The sequence below is a fragment of the Gopherus evgoodei genome, chromosome 4, assembly GCF_007399415.2.
Source record: "Gopherus evgoodei ecotype Sinaloan lineage chromosome 4, rGopEvg1_v1.p, whole genome shotgun sequence".
Classification (NCBI taxonomy): domain Eukaryota; kingdom Metazoa; phylum Chordata; order Testudines; family Testudinidae; genus Gopherus; species Gopherus evgoodei.
This window is the reverse complement of record NC_044325.1, coordinates 91,591,592-91,615,501: the sequence shown is the minus strand read 5'-3', so window position 1 is coordinate 91,615,501 and position 23,910 is coordinate 91,591,592. Positions and strand designations below refer to the sequence as shown.

Genomic DNA, 23,910 nt, shown 5'->3' with positions numbered 1-23,910 from the left:
ACCTTGACCTTGGCTCTTTAGGGGTCCTGACGTTTGTCTGCGACCACCTTGGCCTCGCCGTTTGCCAAAGTCCTGTCTCTGGCTAGGCACAGAGTATGGCGGCTGGGATCAGAAAGGCCTGCGTTTGGTCGCTGGCATATGCATACTGAGAGAGCGCATTAGGATCCTATTGTCCATCAGGCTTCACAGCCTGGGGCTGTCTTTGCCGCGAAGAGGCCTTTACCAACAAAGGGTAAGTCCTGAATGGCATACTGCAGCTCCGGCCGGAGGTTTGAAACCTGAAGCCGTGAGATGCACCTCATGGCGACACCAAAGGCCAGAGTCCTGGCTGCTGAGTCTGCTGCGTCCAATGAGGCCTGGAGGGACACTCTGGGTACCTTTTTCCCCCGTCCTCCAAGATGGCAGTGAACTCTTGGCGGGAGTTTTGAGGGAGAAACTCCATAAACTAAACTACCTTCACGCAGGTGCTATAATTATAGCAGCTAAGCAAGGCTTGTTGCTTTGCTACCCAGAGCTGCAGGGCCTCTGCAGAGTACACCTTGTGGCCAAGTAGGTTCATTCGCCAAGCCTCCTTCGGTTTCAGGGCTGGCGCCCGCTGGCCATGCCAATACCTCTCCTAACAGACTGAAAGACTAGTGAGCAGAGAGGAGAGCGGACAGACGAGTAGTCGTACCCCTTAGAGGGCACCATACCGGGTCCTCTACCTCTGGGACCTCCTCCATCTCAGGTTGTCGGGGGGCGTATCAGAATCGTGGTCCTGAGCATAAGATCTGTGCATGTGGGATGACACGGATGCGTGCCTGGATGGCCATGGAGGTACTAAAAAAAAAAAGCATGGGCAGAGTCTCTGACTCTATCGGACCTTGCCCAACTCGGCACCGGGGACCGGCACCGGGAGGCGTACCGGTACCTGGAACGAGATCCAGACCTGCAACCAGAACGGTGCTGGGAGGTCGACTGAGATCTCGAGGCTCGGGGAGAGGCTACGGGAGTCACGGTACCTGTTCGCGGTGCTGGGAGTCAGAACGGTGCCAATAGTAGCGGGTCGGCAAACGGGATACCGACCGGTGCAGCGAGTGCGACCAGTACCGATGAGGAAAACAGCACCGGGACTGCAAGTGGTGTCGGGTGTGCCGACGGGACCTGGAGCATCTGCGGGACCGTGATCATGAACGGTGCCGCTCTGCTGTGCTGACAGAGGACGGTCATATGAAGAGACTGTATTACCCGCACCGGCGGTGCCAGGGTCAGGCAGCATCGACTCTGTCATGGCAATGAGATCCCTCGCCGTTGGTAATGTCTCCGGCGTGGACGGAACAGCAGGCTCAACCACAGTGCATACTGGGGAGCTGTCAGGCACCGGATTTGACGGCCCTCGTGGGACCGGGATCGACGGTACCGAGGTCGTCAGAGCTTCGGTAGGTGTTGGGCCGGGCGATCCGACTTAGACGAGCTCTCTGGCTGCGGTGTAGTTGGCACGGAAGCAGCAGGAGCAGTAAGCTCAACCACGGCGCGTGCCGGGGAGCCGTCAGGCACCGGATTCAACGGCCCTTGTGGGACCGGGATCGACGGTGCTGACGTCGTTGGTGCCTCAGCAGGTGTCGGTGCCGGGCAATCCGACTTAGACGAGCTCTCTGGCTGCGATGCAGGTGGCACGGAAGCAGCAGGAGCAGGGGGCTCAACTACGGCGCGTGCCGGGGAGCCGTCAGGCACCAGCAGGAATTGTAGGCTTTCTCGACCTCGGAGGAAGGGAGCGGTGCCGAGTCGACTTCGGTGCCGGCAACAGCCGGTGCCGAAAGGCCTTGGCAGTACCGGTGGGGTCCGGTGCTGAGGAGGCGCTTCTGCCAGCTGCTTGATCATCGCTCGGTGCCAAAGGTGGAGGGGTAAGTGAAAGTCCCGCTCCTTTTTGTTCTCGGCTTAAAAGCTTTGCAAATGGGGCACTTAGCTGTCAAGTGTGATTCCCTGAGGCACTTCAAATGGGAGTCGTGTGGCTCTCCCTTCGGCATCGGCCTCTGGCAGGCCGAGCCCATTTTAAAACCCGATGAGCCATGCATGGGCTCCGGCACCGGGTGCAGGAAAGGGGCTACTTCCTGAATCCCGCTAACTATTACTAAATTAACTATGTTAGCAAAGAAAAAACGTATAACTATACAAATATATATATAAAAGGATTATAACTGCATAACTATATACGAGAACTACGAGTAGCTAGGGAAGTGGAGGTCAGCTAAGCCGCACTTCACTGTTCCAACGACCGACACGGGCGGTAAGAAGGAACTGAGGAGCGGGTGGGCCAGCAGGGGTACATATCGAGCACCATGATGGCGCCACTATAGGGTGCGACCTGCCGGCCCACTGAGTTGCTAGGGTAAAAGTTTTCCGACGAATGTGCACGCACGGCGCACACACCTAACTGGAATGGATATGAGCAATCACTCGAAGAAGAATGACAGTTATTACCATCTTTAATATCATCTAAGAAACTGTCAAATGGGAGGGGGGGAAGATAGGTTATACAGAGGTGAAAGGTGTGTCTAAAATTGGACTTTAACAATAGCAACAATGACATTTACAGCCCATCTCAATTAACCTCTTCTCTTTTCCCCAAAAGGACGGTTATTACTGTCTTTGATACCATCAAAGGTGTTTTTTTTTCTTTTAAAACTTTCTCCAGATTAAGGGAAATGGAACAAAAACAAGTAGTTAAAATGAAAGCCTGTTTTAATAATTTACATTTCAAATTTTTAACTATTGTCCCTTCTTTCCTCTATTTTTAATAAAAGGTTAAAAGACTTTTTAATGAGACGTGCTGTCATGATATAATTCCCCACTCTGAACCTTAGCGTCCAAAAGATGGGGTACCAGCATGAATTCCTCTAAGATCAATTACCAGCTTAGTACTTGTAGCGCTGCCACCAACCAGGAATTCCAGTGCCTGGTACACTCTGGTCCCCCCAAAACCTTGCCCGGGGACCCCCAAGACCCAGACCCTCTGGATCTTAACGCAAGGAAAGAAAACCCTTTCCCTCACCGTTGCCTCTCCCAGGCTTCCCCTCCCTGGGTTACCCTGGAAGATCACTGTGATTCAAACTCCTTGAATCTTTAAACAGAGAAGAAAATTCACCTTCCCCCCTCCTTCTCTCTCCCCCTCCCAGGCTCTCCCTAAGAGAGAAAGTAATCTTAACACCGAGAGAAAATTAACCTCTCTCCCCGCCTTCCCTCCTTTCTCCCCACCAATTCCCTGATGGATGCAGACCCAGTTCCCTGGGGTCTCACCAGAATAAAAAAACAATCAGGTTCTTAAACAAGAAAAAGCTTTTAATAAAAGAAAGAAAAATCAGTAAAAATTATCTTTGTAAATTTAAGATGGAATAGGTACAGGGTCTTTTAGCTATAGATACTGGGAATACCCTCCCAGCCTAAGTATACAAGTACAAATTAAAATCCTTTCAGCAAAATATAAATTTGAACTCCTTCCAGCCAAATACACATTTGAACTCCTCCCAGTCAAATACACATTTGCAAATAAAACAAACATAAGCCTAACTCGCCTTATCACCTAGTACTTACTATTTTGAGTCAATAAGAACCTGTATCAGGGAGACTGGAGAGAAACCTGGTTGCACGTCTGGTCACTCTCATAACCTAGAGAGAACAACCACCAAAATCTAACAGCACATACAAAAACTTCCCTCCCTCAAGATTTGAAAGTATCCTGTCCCCTGATTGGTCCTCTGGTCAGGTGACAGCCAGGCTCACTGATCTTGTTAACCCTTTACAGGCAAAAGAGATATAAAGTACTTCTGTTCTATTAACTTCTACTATCTGTTTATGACACGCGCCCGAAATCGCTGACATCGTGGAACCTCACTGGCGGTGATTTCTTCCTAGAACTTTAGAATAAACAGATTAATAAACACATACACCTTTACATATACTACTAATTATGTGAAACTACAAGATTTTTTGCATTATAAGGACAATTTTTAACCAGTTGATTCTGGGAAATTTTCACGAGAGAGTGCATCAGCTACTTTGTTTGAAGCTCCTGAAACATGTTGAACTTCAAAATCAAAATCCTGGAGAGCTAAACTCCATCGAAGCAGTTTTTTGTTGTTTCCCTTGATAGTGTGAAGCCATTTTAGTGCAGCATGGTTGGTCTGTAGCTGGAACTGCCGTCCCCAAACGTATGGGCACAGCTTTCCCAGGGCGTACACAATGGGGTAGCATTCCTTTTCACTGACTGACCAGTGACTTTCCCTCTCAGACAGTTTCTTGCTGAGAAACACGACAGTATGGAAGTTGTGATCTGGTCCTTCCTGCATGAGAACTGCTCCCAACCACGCTCAGATGCGTCGGTGGTTACCATGAATGGTCTGTCAAAGTCCGGGGCCCTTAGCACAGGGTCAGACATGAGCATTGCCTTAAGCTGGGTAAAGGCCTTCTGATACTCATCAGTCCACTTAACTGCATTCGGCTGGGTCTTTTTGGTCAGGTCAGTCAGTGGAGCAGTGATTTGGCTGTAGTAGGGTACAAATCGCCTGTAATACCTGGCCGAGCCTAAGAAGGATTGGACCTGTTTTTTGGACTTTGGGACAGGCCACTTTTGGATAGCCTCCACCTTGGCCTGTAGGGTGTTTATGCTTTCTCGACCCACCTGGTGTCCCAGGTAAGTTACTATGTTTTGGCCTATTTGACACTTTTTGGCCTTAACAGTCAATCCTGCCTGCCTGATGCGTTCAAATACCTTTTTCAGGTGTTCTAAGTGTTCGGGCCAGGAGTCTGAAAAAATGGCCACATCATCGAGATAGGCAACGGAATATTCTCCCAATCCTGCTAGTAGACCACCTACCAGCCTTTGGAAGGTGGCAGGTGCATTTCGCAGCCCGAAAGGAAGCACATTGAATTCATACACCCCTGCGTGGGTGACGAATGCTGACCTTTCCTTGGCAGGTTCATCTAACGGTACTTGCCAGTACCCCTTGGTTAAGTCTACTGTAGATATGAATTGGGCACATCCTAACTTTTCCCATAGCTCATCGGTGCGTGGCATCGGATAGTTGTCTGGATGAGTTACCACATTTAGTTCACGGTAGTCCAAGCAAAAGTGTATTTCCCCATCTGGTTTGGGTACCAGAACCACTGCAGATGCCCATGCACTGGTAGATGAGCAGATTATACCCATCTGTAGCATGTTTTGGATCTCCTGTCCTATAGCAGCTTGGGCATGAGGAGACACCCGGTAGGGTGGGGTTCTAATTAGGTGAGCATTTCCTGTGTCAATGGAGTGGTAAGCCCGTTCAGTCCGTCCTGGGGTGGCTGAGAACAATGGGGCGAAGCTAGGGCACAGATCCTTGATCTGTTGCCGCTGCAGACGTTCCAGGGTTGTGGAGAGGTTTACCTCTTCCACGCCACCGTCACCTTTCCCTTCATAGTAGACACCGTCAGGCCACTCAGCGTCATCTCCTCCCTGGGCTGTAAACTGACAAACCTGTAAGTCTCTGGAATAAAAGGGCTTGAGAGAATTAACGTGGTACACTCCGGGCTTTAGGGAGGAATTGGGAAATGCTATGAGGTAGTTAACAGCTCCCAGGTGCTCTTGGACTGTGAATGGCCCTTCCCATGATGCTTCCATATTATGGGCTTGTTGTGTCTTCAAGACCATAACCTGGTCTCCAACCTTGAAGGAATGCTCTCTGGTATGTCTATCATACCAGGCCTTCTGCTCTTTTTGAGCATCCTTTAGGTTTTCTTTAGCGAGGGCTAAAGAGTGTCAGAGGGTGTTTTGTAGGTTGCTTACAAAGACCAGAATGTTAGTTCCTGGAGAGGGTGTAAACCCCTCCCATTGCTGCTTCACCAACTGTAATGGCCCTTTAACCTCTTGGCCATACACAAGCTCAAATGGTGAAAACCCTAAACTGGGATGTGGTACAGCCCTGCAGGCAAAAAGCAACTGCTGCAACACTAGGTCCCAGTATTGGAGTGTTCATTCACGAATTTACGTACCACGACCCCCAAAGTTCCATTAAACCTTTCCACCAGGCCATTGGTTTGATGGTGGTACAGGGTGGTAAGTCAGTGATTCACCCCATGAGTCTCCCACAGTTCTTTCATGGTCCTGGCCAGGAAATTAGTCCCTGAATCCATAAGGTTATCGGAGGGCCAAACTACCCTGGCAAAAATGTCTGTTAGGGCCTGGCACACAGTTTTAGCCCTGGTGGTGCCTAGAGCTACTGCTTCCGACCATCGGGTAGCAAAGTCCACGAAAGTCAGTATGTACTGCTTTCCTCTGGGTGTCTTTTTTGGGAAAGGACCCAGAATATCCACGGCTACTTGCTGAAATGGGACCTCAATTATGGGGAGTGGCTGGAGAGGGGCTTTGACCTGGTCTTGGGGCTTTCCCACTTTTTGGCACACCTCACAAGACCGGACATACTTGGTAACATCCTTGCCCATCCCCTCCCAGTGGAAGGACTTCCCTACCTGTCTTTGGTTCTGTTCACCCCAGCATGGCCACTGGGATGATCATGGGCTAAGCTTAAGAGCTTCCCCCGGTATTTAGTTGGAACCACCAACTGTTTTTGTGGATGCCAGTCTTCCTGGTAAAAGCAGCAAAGAATCCTGTGGCACCTTATAGACTAACAGACGTTTTGGAGCATGAGCTTTTGTGGGTGAATACCTACTTCTTCAGATGCATGTGGTGGAAATTTCCAGGGGCAGGTATATATATGCTAGCAAGCAAGCTAGAGATAACGAGGTCAGTTCAATCAGGGAGGATGAGGCCCTGTTCTAGCAGTTGAGGTGTGAAAACCAAGAGAGAAGAAACTAGTTCTGTAGTTGGCAAGCCATTCACAGTCTTTGTTCAATCCTGAGCTGATGGTGTCAAATTTGCAGATGAATTGAAGCTCAGCAGTTTCTCTTTGAAGTCTGGTCCTGAAGTTTTTTTGCTGCAGGATGGCCACCTTAAGGTCTGCAATAGTGTGGCCAGGGAGGTTGAAGTGCTCTCCTACAGGTTTTTGTATATTGCCATTCCTAATGTCTGATTTGTGTCCATTTATCCTTTTCCGTAGAGATTGTCCAGTTTGGCCGATGTACATAGCAGAGGGGCATTGCTGGCATATGATGGCGTATATTACATTGGTGGATGTGCAGGTGAATGAACCAGTGATGGTGTGGCTGATCTGGTTAGGTCCTGTGATGGTGTCGCTGGTGTAGATATGTGGGCAGAGTTGGCATCGAGGTTTGTTGCATGGATTGGTTCCTAAGCTAGAGTTATTATGGTGCGGTGTGCAGTTACTGGTGAGAATATGTTTCAGGTTGTCAGGTTGTCTGTGGGCAAGGACTGGCCTGCCACCCAAGGCCTGTGAAAGTGTGGGATCATTGTCCAGGATGGGTTGTAGATCCTTGATGATGCATTGGAGGGGTTTTAGCTGGTGTCCACCAGAAAGAGTATCCTTATATAAAAGCCCTTGTTCTATAATAAACCGGGATCGGTTAGAAGAGTTGAGAGGCGGTGGGGTGCTCCGTGCCGCCACCCAAGCTTTCTGAAGGCTGTCATCTGCTTCCTGCTCAGTCTGGAACTGTTTCCTGGAGGCTGTAGACACCAGTTCTTCCTTAGACTGTGGACTTGGGCTTGGTCCTTCGGGAAGCGATGTAGGTGATGGGGTTGTTTTTGTGGTTGGTGAACTGCTCTCCGCTGGTGCACCAGGGGGTATTTAAGGCTCTGGCTGAGCCTCTTGGGTATGGTTGTCTGCTGCTTCTGCCAGTTCAGGCTCGCTGGCGCCCTCTGGCGTTGGGGTTGAAGATGCGTTTGCAAGCACTGGCGTCAGTGCTGGCAATGGTTCTGGTGCCGGTTGCATTTCCAGGTCCGGGTCTGGGACTGGAGGTATTGTGGCTGTTGCAGTCGTTGGCAAGGGATCCGGGTCCACTACCTCGGTCTGGGTCTCTGCTAACACAGACGGGGCCTCTGTGGATGGTTCAGAAACAGGGATGGGTCTGGAGGCTTGCCTGGCTTGGCTGCGTGTAACCATTCCCATCCTCTTGGCCCACTTTACCTGGTTGGCCAAGTCTTGCCCCAGTAGCATGGGGATGTGATAATTGTTATAGACTCAAAAGTCCACATTCTTGACCAGCCTTTGTACTGAACAGGCAGTTTAGCTGTAGGCAAGTATACAGCTTGTGCCATGAAGAGGTAAATTGTCACTTGGGCCTTTGGGTTGATGAAATTGGGGTCCACCAAGGATTGGTGGATAGCTGACACTTGTGCACCCGTGTCTCTCCACGCGATAACCTTCCTTCCGCCCACTCTCAAAATTTCCCTTCACTCCGAGGGTATTTGAGAGGCATCTGGGCCTGGGGATCTTTGGAGTGATGGAGATATAATAAACTGCACTCGGTTGGGGTTCTTGGGGCAGTTGGCCTTTATATGTTCCAGTTCATTACACTTGAAGCATCGCCCAGCTGACTGGTCACTGGGCCGAGGTGGGTTACTGGAGATTGGTGAGATGAGAGAATAGGGAGTTGGCGGCTTTCCTTGGGTTGTAGGTGGGGTCTTGGGTTGCCCTCCGGTATAGGGTTTATTGTCGGTGTGCCCCCTGTGATATTCGCTCCCCTTGATAGTAGCTCTTTTCTTTTCTGTCACTTCCACCCATCTGGCTCCAATCTCCCCCGCCTCGGGTGACAGTTTTGGGCTTTCCATCTAGGATGTACCTTTCTATTTCCTCCGGAACACCCTCTAAGAACTGCTCCAATTGTATTAGGAGGTGCATGTCGACCAGAGATTTAACATTGGCTCTTGATATCCAGGCATTACAATTCTTTCCAATGTGGTAGGCACGTTGGGTGAATGACACATCTGGTTTCCACTTTAGGGCTCTGAACCTCCGACGGGCATGCTCAAGTGTTAGCCCCATTCTGATTCTGGCCTTGGTTTGAAAAAGTTTATAATCGTTCATGTTCTCCTTAGGCATTTCAGCCGCCACCTCTGCTAGGGGTCCACTGAGCAATGGCCTCAGCTCTATCATGTACGGTCTTCAGAGATGTTGTACCCACAGCAGGTCCTTTCAAAATTTTCTAGGAAGGCCTCAGTGTCATCACCTGCCTTGTAGGTGGGAAATTTCTTGGGATGTGGAACAATAACTGGTGAAGGGTTGTTAGGGTTGGCTGTGTTCTTCTGCTTAGCCTGTTCTAATTCCTGCTGGTGGGCCTCCCTCTGGAGTTCTATCTATCTTTTGTGGGCAGCCTCTCCTTCTTCCTTCTCTCTTTCTTTTATCTCCAGCTCTCTCCTGTGGGCAGCCTCTCTTTCTTTTTCTCTCAGCTCCATCTCTTTTTGTTTTATTTATAATTCTTGTAGTTTCTTTTCCATATCTCGCTTGTGGTCTGCATCTTTGATTTGTTCCTCTGCCTCCAATTTTGCCCATTCCTGTTTCAGGGTGTCCTTGGTAGTCATGGTTTCTGCTTTCTTGTGTTGGGGCGCCCCCTGCTGTTTACTGCCTGAAATGCTGCTTCTCGGTTGCCTCCTTAGGGTTGCTTAGCAACAGAGTTTTCTTTTTAACTCCTTCTACCCAGCTATTCCCGACAGAGTTAGAAAGAAAAAAAACCATTCATTTGCAAATATGTTTTGCTGGTGTATGGTGATTCACAACTGGAGTTCCTTTGTTTAACAAAGATCCTTGTTAAACCCTAATGCCTTTGCCTCCAGAGTACTCAGAAGGGAGAGACCAAAAAAACTGCAAACGTTTGCTTTTAAAACAATCTCCTCTAGCCTGCTTTACACACAGCTAGCAAGGAAAGAGAAAGAAAAAATCCTACTGGCTTTTGTTTCTAAACCCAAACCTCAGTCTGCCTGCAGGTAGCTAGCAGGCAGAGAAATAAAAACCTCATTGGCTTTTGGATTCTATCTTATCTATCTATCCCACACGCTGCAAACCATGTCATGGTATAATTCCCCACTCTGAACCTTAGCATCCAAGAGATGAGGTACCAGCATGAATTCCTCTAAGCTCGATTACCAGCTTAGGACCTGTAGTGCTGCCAACCAGGAATTCCAGTGCCTGGTACACTCTGCTCCCCACAAAACCTTGCCTAGGGAACCCCAAGACCCAGACCCTCTGGATCTTAACGCAAGGAAAGAAAACCCTTTCCCCCACCGTTGCCTCTCCCAGGCTTCCCCTCCCTGGAAGATCACTGTGATTCAAACTCCTTGAATCTTTAAACAGAGAGGAAAATTCACCTTCCCCCCTCCTTCTCTCTCCCCCTCCCAAGCTCTCCCTGAAAGAGAAAGTAATCCTAACACCGAGAGAAAATTAACTTTTCTCTCCCCCTTCCCTCCTTTTTTCCCTACCCATTCCCTGGTGGATCCAGACCCAGTCCCCTGGGGTCTCACCAGAATAAAAAAACAATCAGGTTCTTAAACAAGAAAAAGCTTTTAATAAAAGAAAGAAAAATCAGTAAAAATTATCTTTGTAAATTTAAGATGGAATAGGTCCAGGGTCTTTCAGCTATAGACACTGGAAATACCCTCCCAGCCTAAGTATACAAGTACAAATTAAAATCCTTTCAGCAAAATACAAATTTGAACTCCTTCCAGCCAAATACACATTTGCAAATGAAGAAAACAAACATAAGCCTAACTCACCTTATCACCTAGTACTTACTATTTTGAATCTATAAGAACCTTTATCAGGGGGATTGGAGAGAAACCTGGTTGCACGTCTGGTCACTCTCATAACTCAGAGAGAACAACCACCAAAATCTAACAGCACACTCAAAAACTTCCCTTCCTCAAGATTTGAAAGTTTCCTGTCCCTTGATTGGTCCTCTGGTCAGGTGACAGCCAGAATCACTGATCTTGTTAACCCTTTACAGGCAAAAGAGATAAAAAGTACTTCTGTTCTATTAACTCCTACTATCTGTTTATGACATGTGCCATGGTACTGAGCAAGCTGAGGTCTCTATATACCAGTCCTCAAGCCTTGTTTAACGTTGTTGGACAATGACTGGGTTATGCCAACACCTTTATTCCATATATTCCATCTAAATTAATACAACAGGCCATCCCTCCTCAGGACAGCACTTCAGTACATGCTTAATTTATTCACATACTGAAGTATTGCTCAGAATAGGGAGACTTATCGTGTCCTCATTGCAGGTGATTTAACAAAACATTGCTTCCTTTAATCCTATCATGTCTTCCAAGTCTCTACAATTTGACAAATTAATCCCACTTTCAAGAAAATAATATGATGAGACTCAATCCTGAGGAGCACTGAGGGTCTCCTTTGAGGTGCTCAGCATCCTCAATTTTCACCAAAATCTATGGGAACTTCCTGGAATATAAACGGAAGTCCATTTTTATGTGCATAATGATCAAATCACAGAAACATTGTCACAAACTGAACTTTCCAGCAGTCTCAGAAGATAAATCAGGGACTACATAGTTATGGAAATGGGGCTCCCCGCCTTGTACTATAGAAGTTTTAATTATGCTGGCAAACAAAGCTTATGCTGCTATTGCCTAGGATATAGCAATTGCATATGTAGAAAACCTCTATTTTCAGGACTGTCTACCTAGAACTCTTCCTAAGCACTGAAGCCACTTAAAGAATTAAAATGTAGCAATAGAGATTATCAAGGCAGTCTAGGGGATTTAATTACATGTATTCCAGTGGATGTGTGGTGTATTTCTATAGAACTCTTTCATTATCTCAGCCAATAGCATTTTAAAATTCCTTTTCTCCTTTTTGTTTTATCTTTACTTTCTGAAGCTTTTGACACATAATTAGCTTGTCAGATCACCAGCTATTATATAGAGAAACAATTGTTATTTTACCTTAGAATCTTAAATGAAAAGAAGTAAAATGGATTAAACAATACATGAAATATGCACTTCTGAAACTATAAAGCAGAACCATTTAAATACATCACAAAAACAAACTGAAAACATACTCAAGTATTCAGATTTTGTACAAATTACAGTTGAAATCACTAAGAAAAAGATTGAGAAATAATAAAGGATTTGTATAAAACTGCACAATGAGTGCAATTACTGAACGTTCTTTTTCACTATCCTGAATTTATATCAAGCCTATGTTTACATTTTGTATTTTTCACATGCATACAATCAATGATTTTCTTTAATTAATTAAAAAATCTGATTTTTTTCTCATCAATATATCGAGAAGCAACCTGAAAAAATAGTTATAAATGCCTGAAACAAACCCAGACCTTGATTCAGCAAAGTACTTAAGCTTCAGTCCCTTAAGCACATGCTTACATTGCTTTGCTGAGTCAGGGTTTTTGGGCTACTAATATAATTCAAATGGACTCAGAGAGAAATTGTAGCTGTCTTTGTGAGGTAATTTGCTGTACAAGTGGGACTATACAATAAGAGGCCTGCGCTGAAATTTGGCACTACATGATCTTAGTTTTTCTGGTTTCAACACATAGCAAATTACAGTTTGCGTCTTTTAAAAATAATGGTCTCAATACTCTCCATGCAACATGTTCGAGTGGACTGACCACTGGGCTGAAAGCCAGTAACTCAACTTCAAATCCCATCTGACACACTGATTGCCTCTATAGCCTTGGGCAAGTCATTTAACCTTTGTCTCACTTTGCCTACCTGTCAAATGGTGATAATTAATTGTACTTCTGTGCCTTTAAAGGAGGCTAGGAAGGTTGATTTGTGCATATTTGTCAAGTAGTTTGAAAATATAAAGTGGATTGTAAGTGCTAGTATTATTATTACTTTACATTTTATTTACTGCAACCTGATAAGATGCTATTGCAGAGTCAGGTTAATATTTGACACTATTAACTGATTCATTGGAGAATTAGAGGAGACACAGCTACCGTTTTATTTTTTACAGCTGCAAGCAGAACAGAAATTCAGTGATGATAACAGATACTATTTATCCTGTGACCTTTTTAAATAAATGGGAGAACAAGTTTCTGGTGGCCAATGGAGTGTTCGCCATGCAAAAAAACAAACCAAAACCAAAAAACCACTCACCACCACAACTGGTGCCCTTCTTGGCGATTTCAGCAGAGAAAACAATGTTTGAATGAGTATAGATTGAAGTGTTCTCTCCCCCATAGAGTCATCATGGTCATCCCCAGAAGTCATGTTTGAGGCTGTCTGTGTGGAGCACTATAAGAGCCTTCAACTGTTCTATAGTTCTATCACTATACAGAGAAGTTTATTCTCCAGAGCTCTCAGTACAGCACCCATCGAAACTAAATTTTTTAAATAGGGGAATCTGCTCTTCCACTTCTTGGCCATGCTAGTAGCTCCTTAATGGCATAGTATGCACCACCAATTACAACATGGGCCAAATTTATTTATGCTTTGTGCTGGTGGAAGATCCCAGCTGGAGGAACATCTGTTCACAATGCGACTGTACCCTCCCTTCTACCAGAGGGATCAACTACTTACAGCATCAGAGGGGTAGCCGTGTTAGTCTGGATCTGGAAAAGCAGCAAAGAATCCTGTGGCACCTTATCTTTGCTGCAACTACTTACAGTGTAGCCCAAAGGTAAATAATTGAATGGCCAGGGCATGCAGGGATTCAGTGTATTCTTGTTTCTGTCAGATTCAGAAGGGATCCTACTGAACCCTTGGCAGAGAATGAAGGTGCCTTCTATCAGAGGAAAGTAGTGGTAGGAACACCACCCATTCTTCAAAAGGTCTGGGAATTTCTCAGCAATGACAGAAACCTCGAAAACTGAGCACAGAAGGTGTGAAAAACTATCAGCTCATCTATGCAACTACAGAATTTGAGATCTCTGCTTCAAACCTAAGGGATTATACTCCACATTTCGCAATTTTATGAACACAACTGTTGTTACAACTGACAGTTTCTCTGAGAGGGGCAGTCTATCCCTGAAGTACATGCACAGAAATTCACAAATTTATTTTGTTCTGCTGTTGCTGGCATCTCACCTTGCAGTGCTACAGTAGAGGACTTTAGCCTAAAGATCCATTTTTCTCTTTCCTTTTTTTAAGCAAACTTGACAAACTTTATTAAAATAAAACACAAGGCAAATTTCAAATTAACAAGTGAAAGTAATGAAGGTTTCTTACAACTCAGCTCTTCTCTAGAGATATTGTGGATTCTCTGGTAAATAATGAGAGTTCTCCTTCATGTGTGGGATTCAGGAGTTCCAATGGATATTTTACAGTTCTTTAGCACTTTCCATCTAAGGAGCTCAAATGCTTTATGTAAATGTATTTATCCTCACAATATCTCTGGGAGGTAAATGAACATTATTATCTCATTTTGTATATGAGGACACTAAGGTACAAAGAGATGAAATTACTTGCCTAAGTTCACCCTGGCTATGGTACAGCCTAAAATAGAATACTCAATATTAGGAAAAACTTTTTCACTCAGAGAGTGGTGAAGCACTGGAATGAGTTACCTAGGGAGGTGGTGGAATCTCCTTCCTTAGAGGTTTTTAAGGTCAGGATTGACAAAGCCCTGGCTGGATGATTTAATTGGGGATTGGTCCTGCTTTGAGCAGGGGGTTGGACTAGATGACCTTCTGAGGTCCCTTCCAACCCTGATATTCTATTATTCAAACTCACAGAGTTTAAGATCTGAAAGGACCACCATGTTATCTAGGCTGAGCTCCAGCATAGCACAGGCCAACACCTCCACTGAGCACCTAAACACTAAATCCAACAACTGAAATATTACAGGAAGCTAAATTATTATGTTCCACAGGCAAAGAATAGGAGGGACTAAGGTGCCCCAGTACCCCCACGCCCCTGCAATGGTAAGGAGGAGATTGAGATGATCCTAGTGACTGATCTGCATCCCATGCTGCAGAGGAAGGAAAAAAGTCTCCAAGATCACTGCCAATCTGATCTGGAGGAAAATTCCTTCCCAACTTTATATATGTTGTTCAGTTACACTCTGAGAACATGCGCTAGAACCAGCCAGCCAAGAATCTGAGAGAGAGAATGTTTGGTGTCACCTCAGACCCTTGCCCCTACATCATCCAGTATCCCATCTCCAGCTGCAGCCATCTCTGATGTTTCAGAGGAAGGAGACAAAAGACCCCAGATACACTGTAGGAAAAAAAATCCCTTCCTGACCCCTTCCTGGTCTTCAGCCCTGTGCCTCAACCACAGGTCCATCCTTCATGAGGAGAAGCATGGTTCACTAGATAAGGTAATGAACTGGGACTCCAGAGAAATTGGTTATATTTTCAGAACCTTGGATCTAGCTTAGAGAAAATTTTTCAAATTCCTTGTGAAACTGCCTAAAGTTAGTGAAAATTCAGATAAGGATTTTCATGCCTACGGCCTACCTCTAATTCTGCTCCTTTTAGGTTCCAGCCAGGGGCGGCTCCAGGCACCAGCATGCCAAGCGCGTGTCTGGGGTGGCAAGCCACGGGGGGGCACTCTGCTGATCGCCGCAAGGGCAGCAGGCAGGCTATCTTTGGCGGCATGCCTGCAGAGGGTCCACTGGTCCCGCGGTTTTGGCGGACCTCCTGCAGGCAGCCACCAAATTTGCAGGACCTTGGACCTACCGCAGGCAAGCCGCCAAAGGCAGCCTGCCTGCTGCGCTTGGGGCGGCAAAATACTAGAGCCGCTCCGGTTCCAGCAAAGACCAGAAGTAGGAAGTATGCATAATTCTGTGAGACAACCTGTCCTCATAATAATATTATCTGCCTGGTTTTAGAAAGAGGAATTTGGATATGTTTAGCTATGTATCTGAACTTCTGGGTATTTATGTGAATTAGACTGAAGCTAAATTTGATTTGCACATCCCTAATAGATACTTCATTTTGTTTCCAGGAAGCTGTAGTTGCAGAAAAAAATTTCAGCAGAGCGGGTATGTAGATGGATAAAAGCCAGATGCCTACAGGATAACATTTCATTTTCCATGTTTATCACAAGTCATTCTGTCTACTTGTCACAAACATTAGAACACTTTTCTTTAAATGTTACCCTGCACAGCTTTAGCATGGAGGACTGCTAATTAAACAGAAACCACCAGGCAGCCATAAAATGCTCTGTTGCTCAATTAGAAAGATAAAAAGCTCTTCACAGGAACCTGTGGAACAATGGGAGAGATTTGGGTCACTGGCAGAGTACTGACTGGGACATTGGTCTATGTAGGCATTTTAATGTAAATAATCATAAGCTAAATAATTTTCCACTTTAATTTTAAATAATGATGAAGATAACAGAATTTTTGAAGCTTTGAAATCACCTCTATCTTTGCCACAGGAAGCACTGTAACACCATGCATTGTCCCTTCAGCAATGAAGTAGAGGGGATTTCAGAGAACACACTATGGGAATGATGTCTGTGATTCAGAGTTTTGAGCTTCTTTCATTATGTTGACAGTTAAGGAAATGATTTCTCACTTCTCCAGTAATAAAGACAGTTATCATGCCACTGGATTATTGTAATGTTATATGGACTGTAAGTAAATACTTTAGCCAGCGCTAGTAATATAAACTCACCTTAAAAATCAAATCTTTTTTTCCATAGCGAAACTCCTTCAGCTGGGCTTGGATCTTCTTAGACTGCAAATAGAAGATAATAAATTAATCTTTAAAATCATTTACATTTGAGAACCTGTGGGAGAGATGACAGCAAATTCTGACAATGGAAAAATGAATTTAGCTCAGACAACAAAAGTGAAGCAAAATCAAAAAGTCATTTCTCTTTCTCTCTCTTTTTTTTTCTTTTGAATGCACACACATACATTCTTTGCAAGGACAGCATGTCTAAACCAATTATGGGACCCAAGGAAGAGTTAAAAGGTGACCTCCAATTAAAATACATTCACAAGCTATCACATTGTTACATGCAGTTAGTTTAACTCATCTATTTCAGACACAAGATTTTATTAAATGTTCACAACTAAGCACAAATGAAGGCAGCATGGGTGAGAATATTCAGAAGCGTTTAATGACTTCTACTATTATGTGTTTATTTGTACTTTGTGTGAGTTGTATTGTACAGATCATATAGACAGCTGGTATAAAGTCCACAAAGCTATGCTGATTCATGTTCTCTGAGGATCTGGCCCAGAAAGGTGTTTTTTGTTTTGTTTTTTTTAATTTTAAGAAAAAATATTTGTTAATAAACTAATTTCAAATCCATGTATTCAACTCTTCTTATATATATTTTTAAAGGTTTTAAAAAACAGGATCTGAACTATACTGAGTTCCTTTATCCACGATATTTCCCTCTCCTTCATCTGAGGAGCCAGCCCAAATAAAGTAATTTTGGCTTCACAACTGTAATAATTCCAACAGGTCTTCAAATTAGATACTATTCTTAAGTACTTCATTGCCAGCTGTTTTGGAGTTTTTATTGCTGTGGTGAGGTTTTTAACACCCTCCCTGCCCCCAACAATTTGCACGTTTAATGACATCTTCTTCATGGTATTGAATGATCTCAGACTTAGAGTTTTGTGGAATTAAATTCAAAACTCATCCCAAGTCTATTGAAAAGGGATATCAACCCTGAGTATGACTTATCGAAGGAGTTGGCACATTCTCCATAACTGGGATCTTTTAAGTGAGGCCAGGTCTACACTGATCTATAGGAAAGTCTAAAAGTCACTCCCTTAGAAAATTCTCACGCTCAGTAGCTCAGAGGTAGGGGGGTCTGCAGCATTTTCCAGTCACTCGTAGCTAACTGTTCAATTGTTTATACTCCAACAACAAACCATGGATGTCAAATGAACACACAAATAGTTACTTTACATTATATATATGAAAGCATGGTTGCTATTCCACACTGAATTATCCTAAGAAGACTGAATAGAGGAAAGATGCCAGATTGGTGGGCACAGGTGTGAGGTATTATATTGTAAGTCAAACTGAAGGCTAGCCTTTGAAAAGGAATTTAAAATCCTGAGCTTTGGCCCACTCTTCCAGAAACATTAAAATCAACCTTCAAAGGGAAAATGTCTCTTGCTAGCTGTACAGCTCACATAGCATCGCTTGCTGGCTTCATTACTAATCAACACTGGCATTTGTTAATGAGAAGACCTTTCGTCATGTCTTACCAGCTGATGTCTAAGATCACATTGACCAGCTTTTTCCTGAACATGCTAGTAGAAAACACTATGTCTGTTTTATAATTGATACTAGCAGCACTGTAACCCTGTGGCTCTTTATCAGATCTGTAACTGACTAACATTCTGAGACAGTTTCAGACACACACCTTTCAATCATGACAATAGTGGCAGCTTTTTATTCAACACTAGATTGTTGATGCTGTGCTAGTTTTTAGTGTAAAAGTCCCAGTGATTCTTAGAGAACAGCTACAGCAAAATAAAGGTTATACTTATATTAGTATCACCCATTTGCTAATTGCACAACTAGCTGGTAAAATTAATATTCATAGAGCTAATTTCATCCCTAGTGAACTCCACTAAGGTCAATGAGCTGACACTGGGGGATGTGTTCACCTTCTAATAGTTTATGGATGTAAGGTAGGATTCTGCCCTCTACCGTGCTGGTGCAAGGAGGACACAGAATTTCTACCTTTTCTTCTCCCTTTGCAGTCAGCAGAGCAGGATTTCCAAGTAGCATTTAAAGGACAAAAAGAAAGGGTAACCTACTACCATGCTATTCCATACACCTCAGCCTAAAGGGATTTTGTTCTACTATCAGAGGGAGTGACACACCAGCATCCACCTAGTATTCATGTTTCATTCTGCATATTACTCCTATTCAGAACAGAAGCAAACAGAATGTATTTCCCTGTCTTACCCCATTGAATCCTGGCAAGACTACAGCACCCACTGGGCAGCATCTCATTCTAGCTGTGCTGGCCAGGTTTAACACATAATTCATAAAGACTACCTATAAAGCTTAATGTCCTGGCACTTGAAAAGTAAGGCACATTCACAATCTGCTACCACAGGCTCTTTGTATAATCCAGAGTTCAGTTCTTTGAAATTCCCTGACGGCAAGGCATATCATACCATACTATACTATGAATTGTACTGTGCATTATAAGAATTCCATTGGTTTCTCATACTGTACTGTATGTTAATAAGTGCTTTTCAGTTAGGTCACATATTGTTGGGCTAATAAATTAGTAGTTTGTTCATGGGTTAAATCCTAAATTCCTTACTTAGCTTTTCCATAAATCAATTTAAGAATTGATTTGAAGGCAATTCACTAGGTAAAGCACTGAGGAAAAACCTCAGAACTTGGCACCATAAAAATAAGTGGTGCATTTCATTAGATGCACTAAAATATAGTGCTTCCAAATAAACTGCCTCCAAATTTAATTCTATTTCATATTGTGCATCAATTTGAAAATAATGTGCGAGTATGTGGGGATTTCCGGTAAATCTCCTCCAACCTGCTGGTTTGAGCCACAGAAATTAATGAAATCTCTCTACTGCTCTCAACTGTAATCATCCTACACAGAGAATAAGGCCTGTTGATCTGGATTGCAGGCCACTGCCTCACCCCTCCTTCAGAATGGTCTGCCATGCCTCCCTCCCTCCTTAGGGTGTCATAGAGAAAGTAGAGCTCCCCAGTAGGCAAAGTGAAGTCTGGAATGCTTTTGCTGCCTGTAATTTCTAACTCTCCCTTGTGAGGTGGAACCAATGCAATTCTCAGCACTTTCGGTTCTTCTATGTCTGCAGAAGCAGGAAGACACCAGCTGGTCCATAAGGAGCAATGTTACAGTTAGGTTTCTTAACATCCATGTGTATGATTCACAATGATTCTCCTGCTGTTCATTTTGATGAAAACTCCACCTCAGCTAATCTGGTCTCTCATGTAAACAGATATCGAGATAGAGAGGTCTTTTTAAAACACATCTTACTTTTAAAAATGTATGTTATTTTAAGAGGGCTCTAACTTGAAAGATACATCAATGAGAATTTTTAGAGACGGGTTGCAAGCAGTTCTGATTCTGACCACTTCAAACTCCCAGAATAAAGACAAGATTTATTGGCAATATACTGATTGACACTGATTTCATATCAAACACTGGAAAGTCAAATTCCCTTTTTTCCATTTAAATGTAGATGTCAGTGCTGGTATATACACAGTTATGTTGCAAATATTCAAATGTATTTAATTAAGATGCAAAAGCTAATAGAAAAAAATAAAGTTAAATAATACTAAAAATTCAAGATGTGATGAACCCTGAGGAAATTAGCAAGAGAAAAAAAATAACACTATCATATTTTTAGGCCAGGACTTAATTCCATGGTATAAAGGGAGAGAAAAATACATTTAAAACCAAATATTGTAGAGTAAACCAGAAAGTTATGATGATGTAGCTTGAACAAAGTGAGAGAAAAGAATCTATTGCTTCTGACTGCTGCCGATTTCTTGGATACAATGGGCTAGATCTCCCGTGGTGTAGCTCACTTGAAATAAATGGAAATCAGTTATTTAGACTATGTATCTGGCTTTATAACTTTGAAAATACAAGTTTTCAAATCTGTTTCTGAATTAAAATGTACTTGATTCAAGTGTGATAATTTTGTGGTATTCTAGCAACATGCACTGACTTCTGCAGACTCATCAGAATGAGAGAGAAAAGATTATTATTATTATTAGATCATCTTGCCTATCTTCTTGGTAATGCATAATTATTCCCTAGAGTACACTTTTATTGATAACTCTTCTCTATTTTTATGCTTCTCTAGTTTGATTTCATTGAAGTTACTCCTGATTTACATCACTGGGGCTTGATTCTTATTTGAGAGTGTGGGAATCAATAGTAACTCATTTGAGTACTCCTGTTGACTACAGGGAACTACTCAAATAAGTGCATAACTTTACTCACTTCAACAGCACCCATTAGTAGCTAGCATGACTGTTCATATGAGTAAAAATACTTACATGCTTAAGTATTTGAAGAATCAGAGCTTTTATATTGTCTGTCTGAGATTGCCAGCTCTTTGGCAGAGGTACCATTTCTTATTCTATATCTGATAAAGTGCCATGCATGGATTTTTAAATCATACACTGTTTTAACATTAAAAATAATTTCTCCAGTGCTTTATTAAGAATTCTTTAAAATTATTCAAACAATGGAGTTATTACTACTTTTTGGTATTGAGGCCAATGGAGAAAAATCAATGCTTTTGAGCCTAGGATTTGGCAGACAATCTCCTCCAATGACCTCAAATCTAAACTATGGATTTACTTTGTCTAAAAACAGAGACTGCATTTTGTTTCCTGATGTATGCTTTTGTCATGGAAGAACATGAGAGGAGATTTTAGATGAATGGGCTCTTTGAACACTAGCTGTCTTTCCAGGTGTATTAGAATTAGAACAGTAAGAAACTCTACTCACCTCTTCTGCATGAATACCACAAAGCTTGTTTCCCGACAGGAGTTTGTTTTTCAGGCTTTTGTTCTGAGAAAAGAACATGGTTTTACTATTGAGAAGTACTAAAATATTAAGGAATCCTTTAAATATTTTAACATGTTAGTTTTATTTTTTACTAGATATGATCTTCAAGATGTTAGTCAGGCCACAAATAAATATGAAGCCAAGATAAATGTATAATGGTACAGTCGCACCTTCCCTTCTAAAATTCAGAAGGTGGGTGGTTTTTGCATTAAAATATTTATTCACAGAGACAGAACTGCACACTAAACTTTCAAAACACTATATGAATGAAGCTGAAAGACATTTATTTAATCTCAATATGATGAGAAAAGACAGGGGACCAGATCCTCATCTAGTATAAATCAGCATTACTGAGCACTGACTTCAGTGGAGCTAAGGCCATTTACAGCAGCTGAGGGTCTGGCCCAGTATCCCACCATTGAACCCTAAAGTCAAGATTTAAAGATTTTTTTCATGGTAAAATTGTTTAATTTAAAATTGGCAGAGAGTCTGAAACATTAAATGCTGAATCCCTTCATTTCACTCCCACCATTCAACCTTCTTTTCTACCATAGCAGTTTTAAATTTCACTTATTTACTGAAATGGAAATGGATTATAATGTTAATAAATGAAATTTCAACTAGCCTGGTAATATTCCCACACACTAACATTTTTTTCTATATTCCTTCTTTTTGCTCATATCGTGCTATAGTTGATAGCCAAGGGTATTTACCTTTACAGATTCTCCTCTAGATGACTAGCTGCCTAACTTTGAAAATTATTTTTGCTCTCTTTAAATTCTTCCCTCTTGAATCAAGAATGCAGCCATCCAGAGCTTGAGTTGGAGTAAATCAGTATAACTGTGACAAAATGGAGTTACATCAATTTATATCAGCTGAGGATCTGTTCCCACTTCTTTAGCTCATTTCTCTTGAATGACTTTACCATGCTGAATTCCTCAAACACATTACCATAAGAGCTGAACAGAATCCTTTTTCACTATTTTATTTCAATTTCCTGTCCTCATTATTACACTGCAGCCCACTGAGATTCATATTTTATTTGTTGTGGGACATTAAGGAGCCTTATGAAAAACCTAAAGTAGTTTCTAATGGATCTTGGGGTTTTTGTTTTTTAAGTACGACATTAGGCTAATATAGAGCTTGCATTTAATTTATACTAAGGACCTGCATTTTTTATGTATTAACAATCTTTAGGAAATTGATGAGCTGTGCAGATGCTGTCCATCTGGGATTGTACTGTCAAAGAGTGCATGTGATGGAGTAACAGGGCAGAAATGGCTTAACAAATGTTACATACTCCTATTGCTAACGCTTCAGGGAAATTTCATTAGGTTATTTTCGTACACATCAGCCAGTGTAATGCATACTGTAGCTATATTTTTCAATGTTAAAAAACACTATCAACAATGTTTCTACAAAGCTATATATTGTACTCCAGTGTGTAGCCATGGGCAACACCCAAGTGAGGCAAGAAATGAGAAATGTTAACAGCTCAACATACGGTGTTCTCAACAGGTCACCACAAAGGGCAGGGTCAACACCTCTCACATTAAATACTGCAAAGTCAGTGGATCTTCAAAAACTTTTCCTAGTAAAGATTCCCTCTCATCGTTTTATTGGGTGGACAGGAAGGGACTCCTGCCCCACTTCCTGCTTTCCCCCCTAGAAACTGATTGCTGGAACTACCTCCAAACCTCATAGACCCCAAGGAATCAGTTGGAGACTGTGCTTCTGCAGAGCTCTCGCCCCATAGCCCTCCTCCATAGCAGTGCATCTCTACTGGAGGGGAGGCACCAGGAATCTCTGTATTCATATCAGCACTGGAGGTCCCCTTTAGCAGGAGGATCCCACCTTCAGAGGACAGGTAATAAACCCTGATGTCATATCATTTTCTCTTAGCAACCTGCAAGGCCAGTAGAAAGATGTCCATACCCAGTGTTGGGCCATCTAGTCCCAGCTGCTTCCACTGCAGTGGATCCTGATCCCAAAAAAGCACTCTCCAAGAGATCTTAGGAAATGAGAAGTCAGTGTTGTGAAAGGGTGGGTGAGAGATTCATGTGTGAAGGAAACTCTGTGATGTAACTTGGGGGCAGGGCCAGATTTAGGGGCAGGCTACTCAGGTGATTGCCTGGGGAGCTGGGCTTCGGGTGCTGTTTTTGTTGTTAGTGACAAAAGGGGAAATAGAATGTTTGAAATAAAATGCGTCAGGTATTCTGTATGTGGGTTCATTTTTCATTAACCTCCTAGAATGTTCTGGATCTTTGTAGAATCTCTTATATGATAGAGATAAATCATGCATTCAAATTGTGCATCAAAGTCATGAAATAGGCTACATATGCAATACAAAAAATAAAGTATTCAAAAGTTTAACAAATGGAGGTGGGAGAGAGGGAGTGCCAAAGATGCTCCTTGCCTGGGGTGTCATTTGGTCTTTGCCTCTTGCCAAAGTTGTTAACATTTTGCCCACTGAATGCCTTTCAACTGGCTATTTTCTGATGCTGTTTTGTGCAGATGCTGAGAATTTAGTTCTCCCTCACTGT

At 43.1% G+C, this 23,910-nt stretch overlaps 1 protein-coding gene across 5 annotated transcripts in view; it reads right to left on the bottom strand.

Annotated features, from left to right (window-relative positions):
- The window catches only part of LUZP2 (leucine zipper protein 2), a 360,723-nt gene that overhangs the window by 100,482 nt on the left and 236,331 nt on the right, over window positions 1-23,910 (bottom strand). For all 5 annotated transcript variants that reach the window (XM_030560188.1, XM_030560187.1, XM_030560184.1 and 2 more), the window contains exons 6-7: window positions 21,308-21,370; window positions 16,480-16,542 (exon numbers count right to left, since the gene is read on the bottom strand). In XM_030560188.1, coding sequence (XP_030416048.1) covers window positions 16,480-16,542; window positions 21,308-21,370 — 126 coding nt within the window. The remainder of the gene's footprint in view (window positions 1-16,479; window positions 16,543-21,307; window positions 21,371-23,910) is intronic.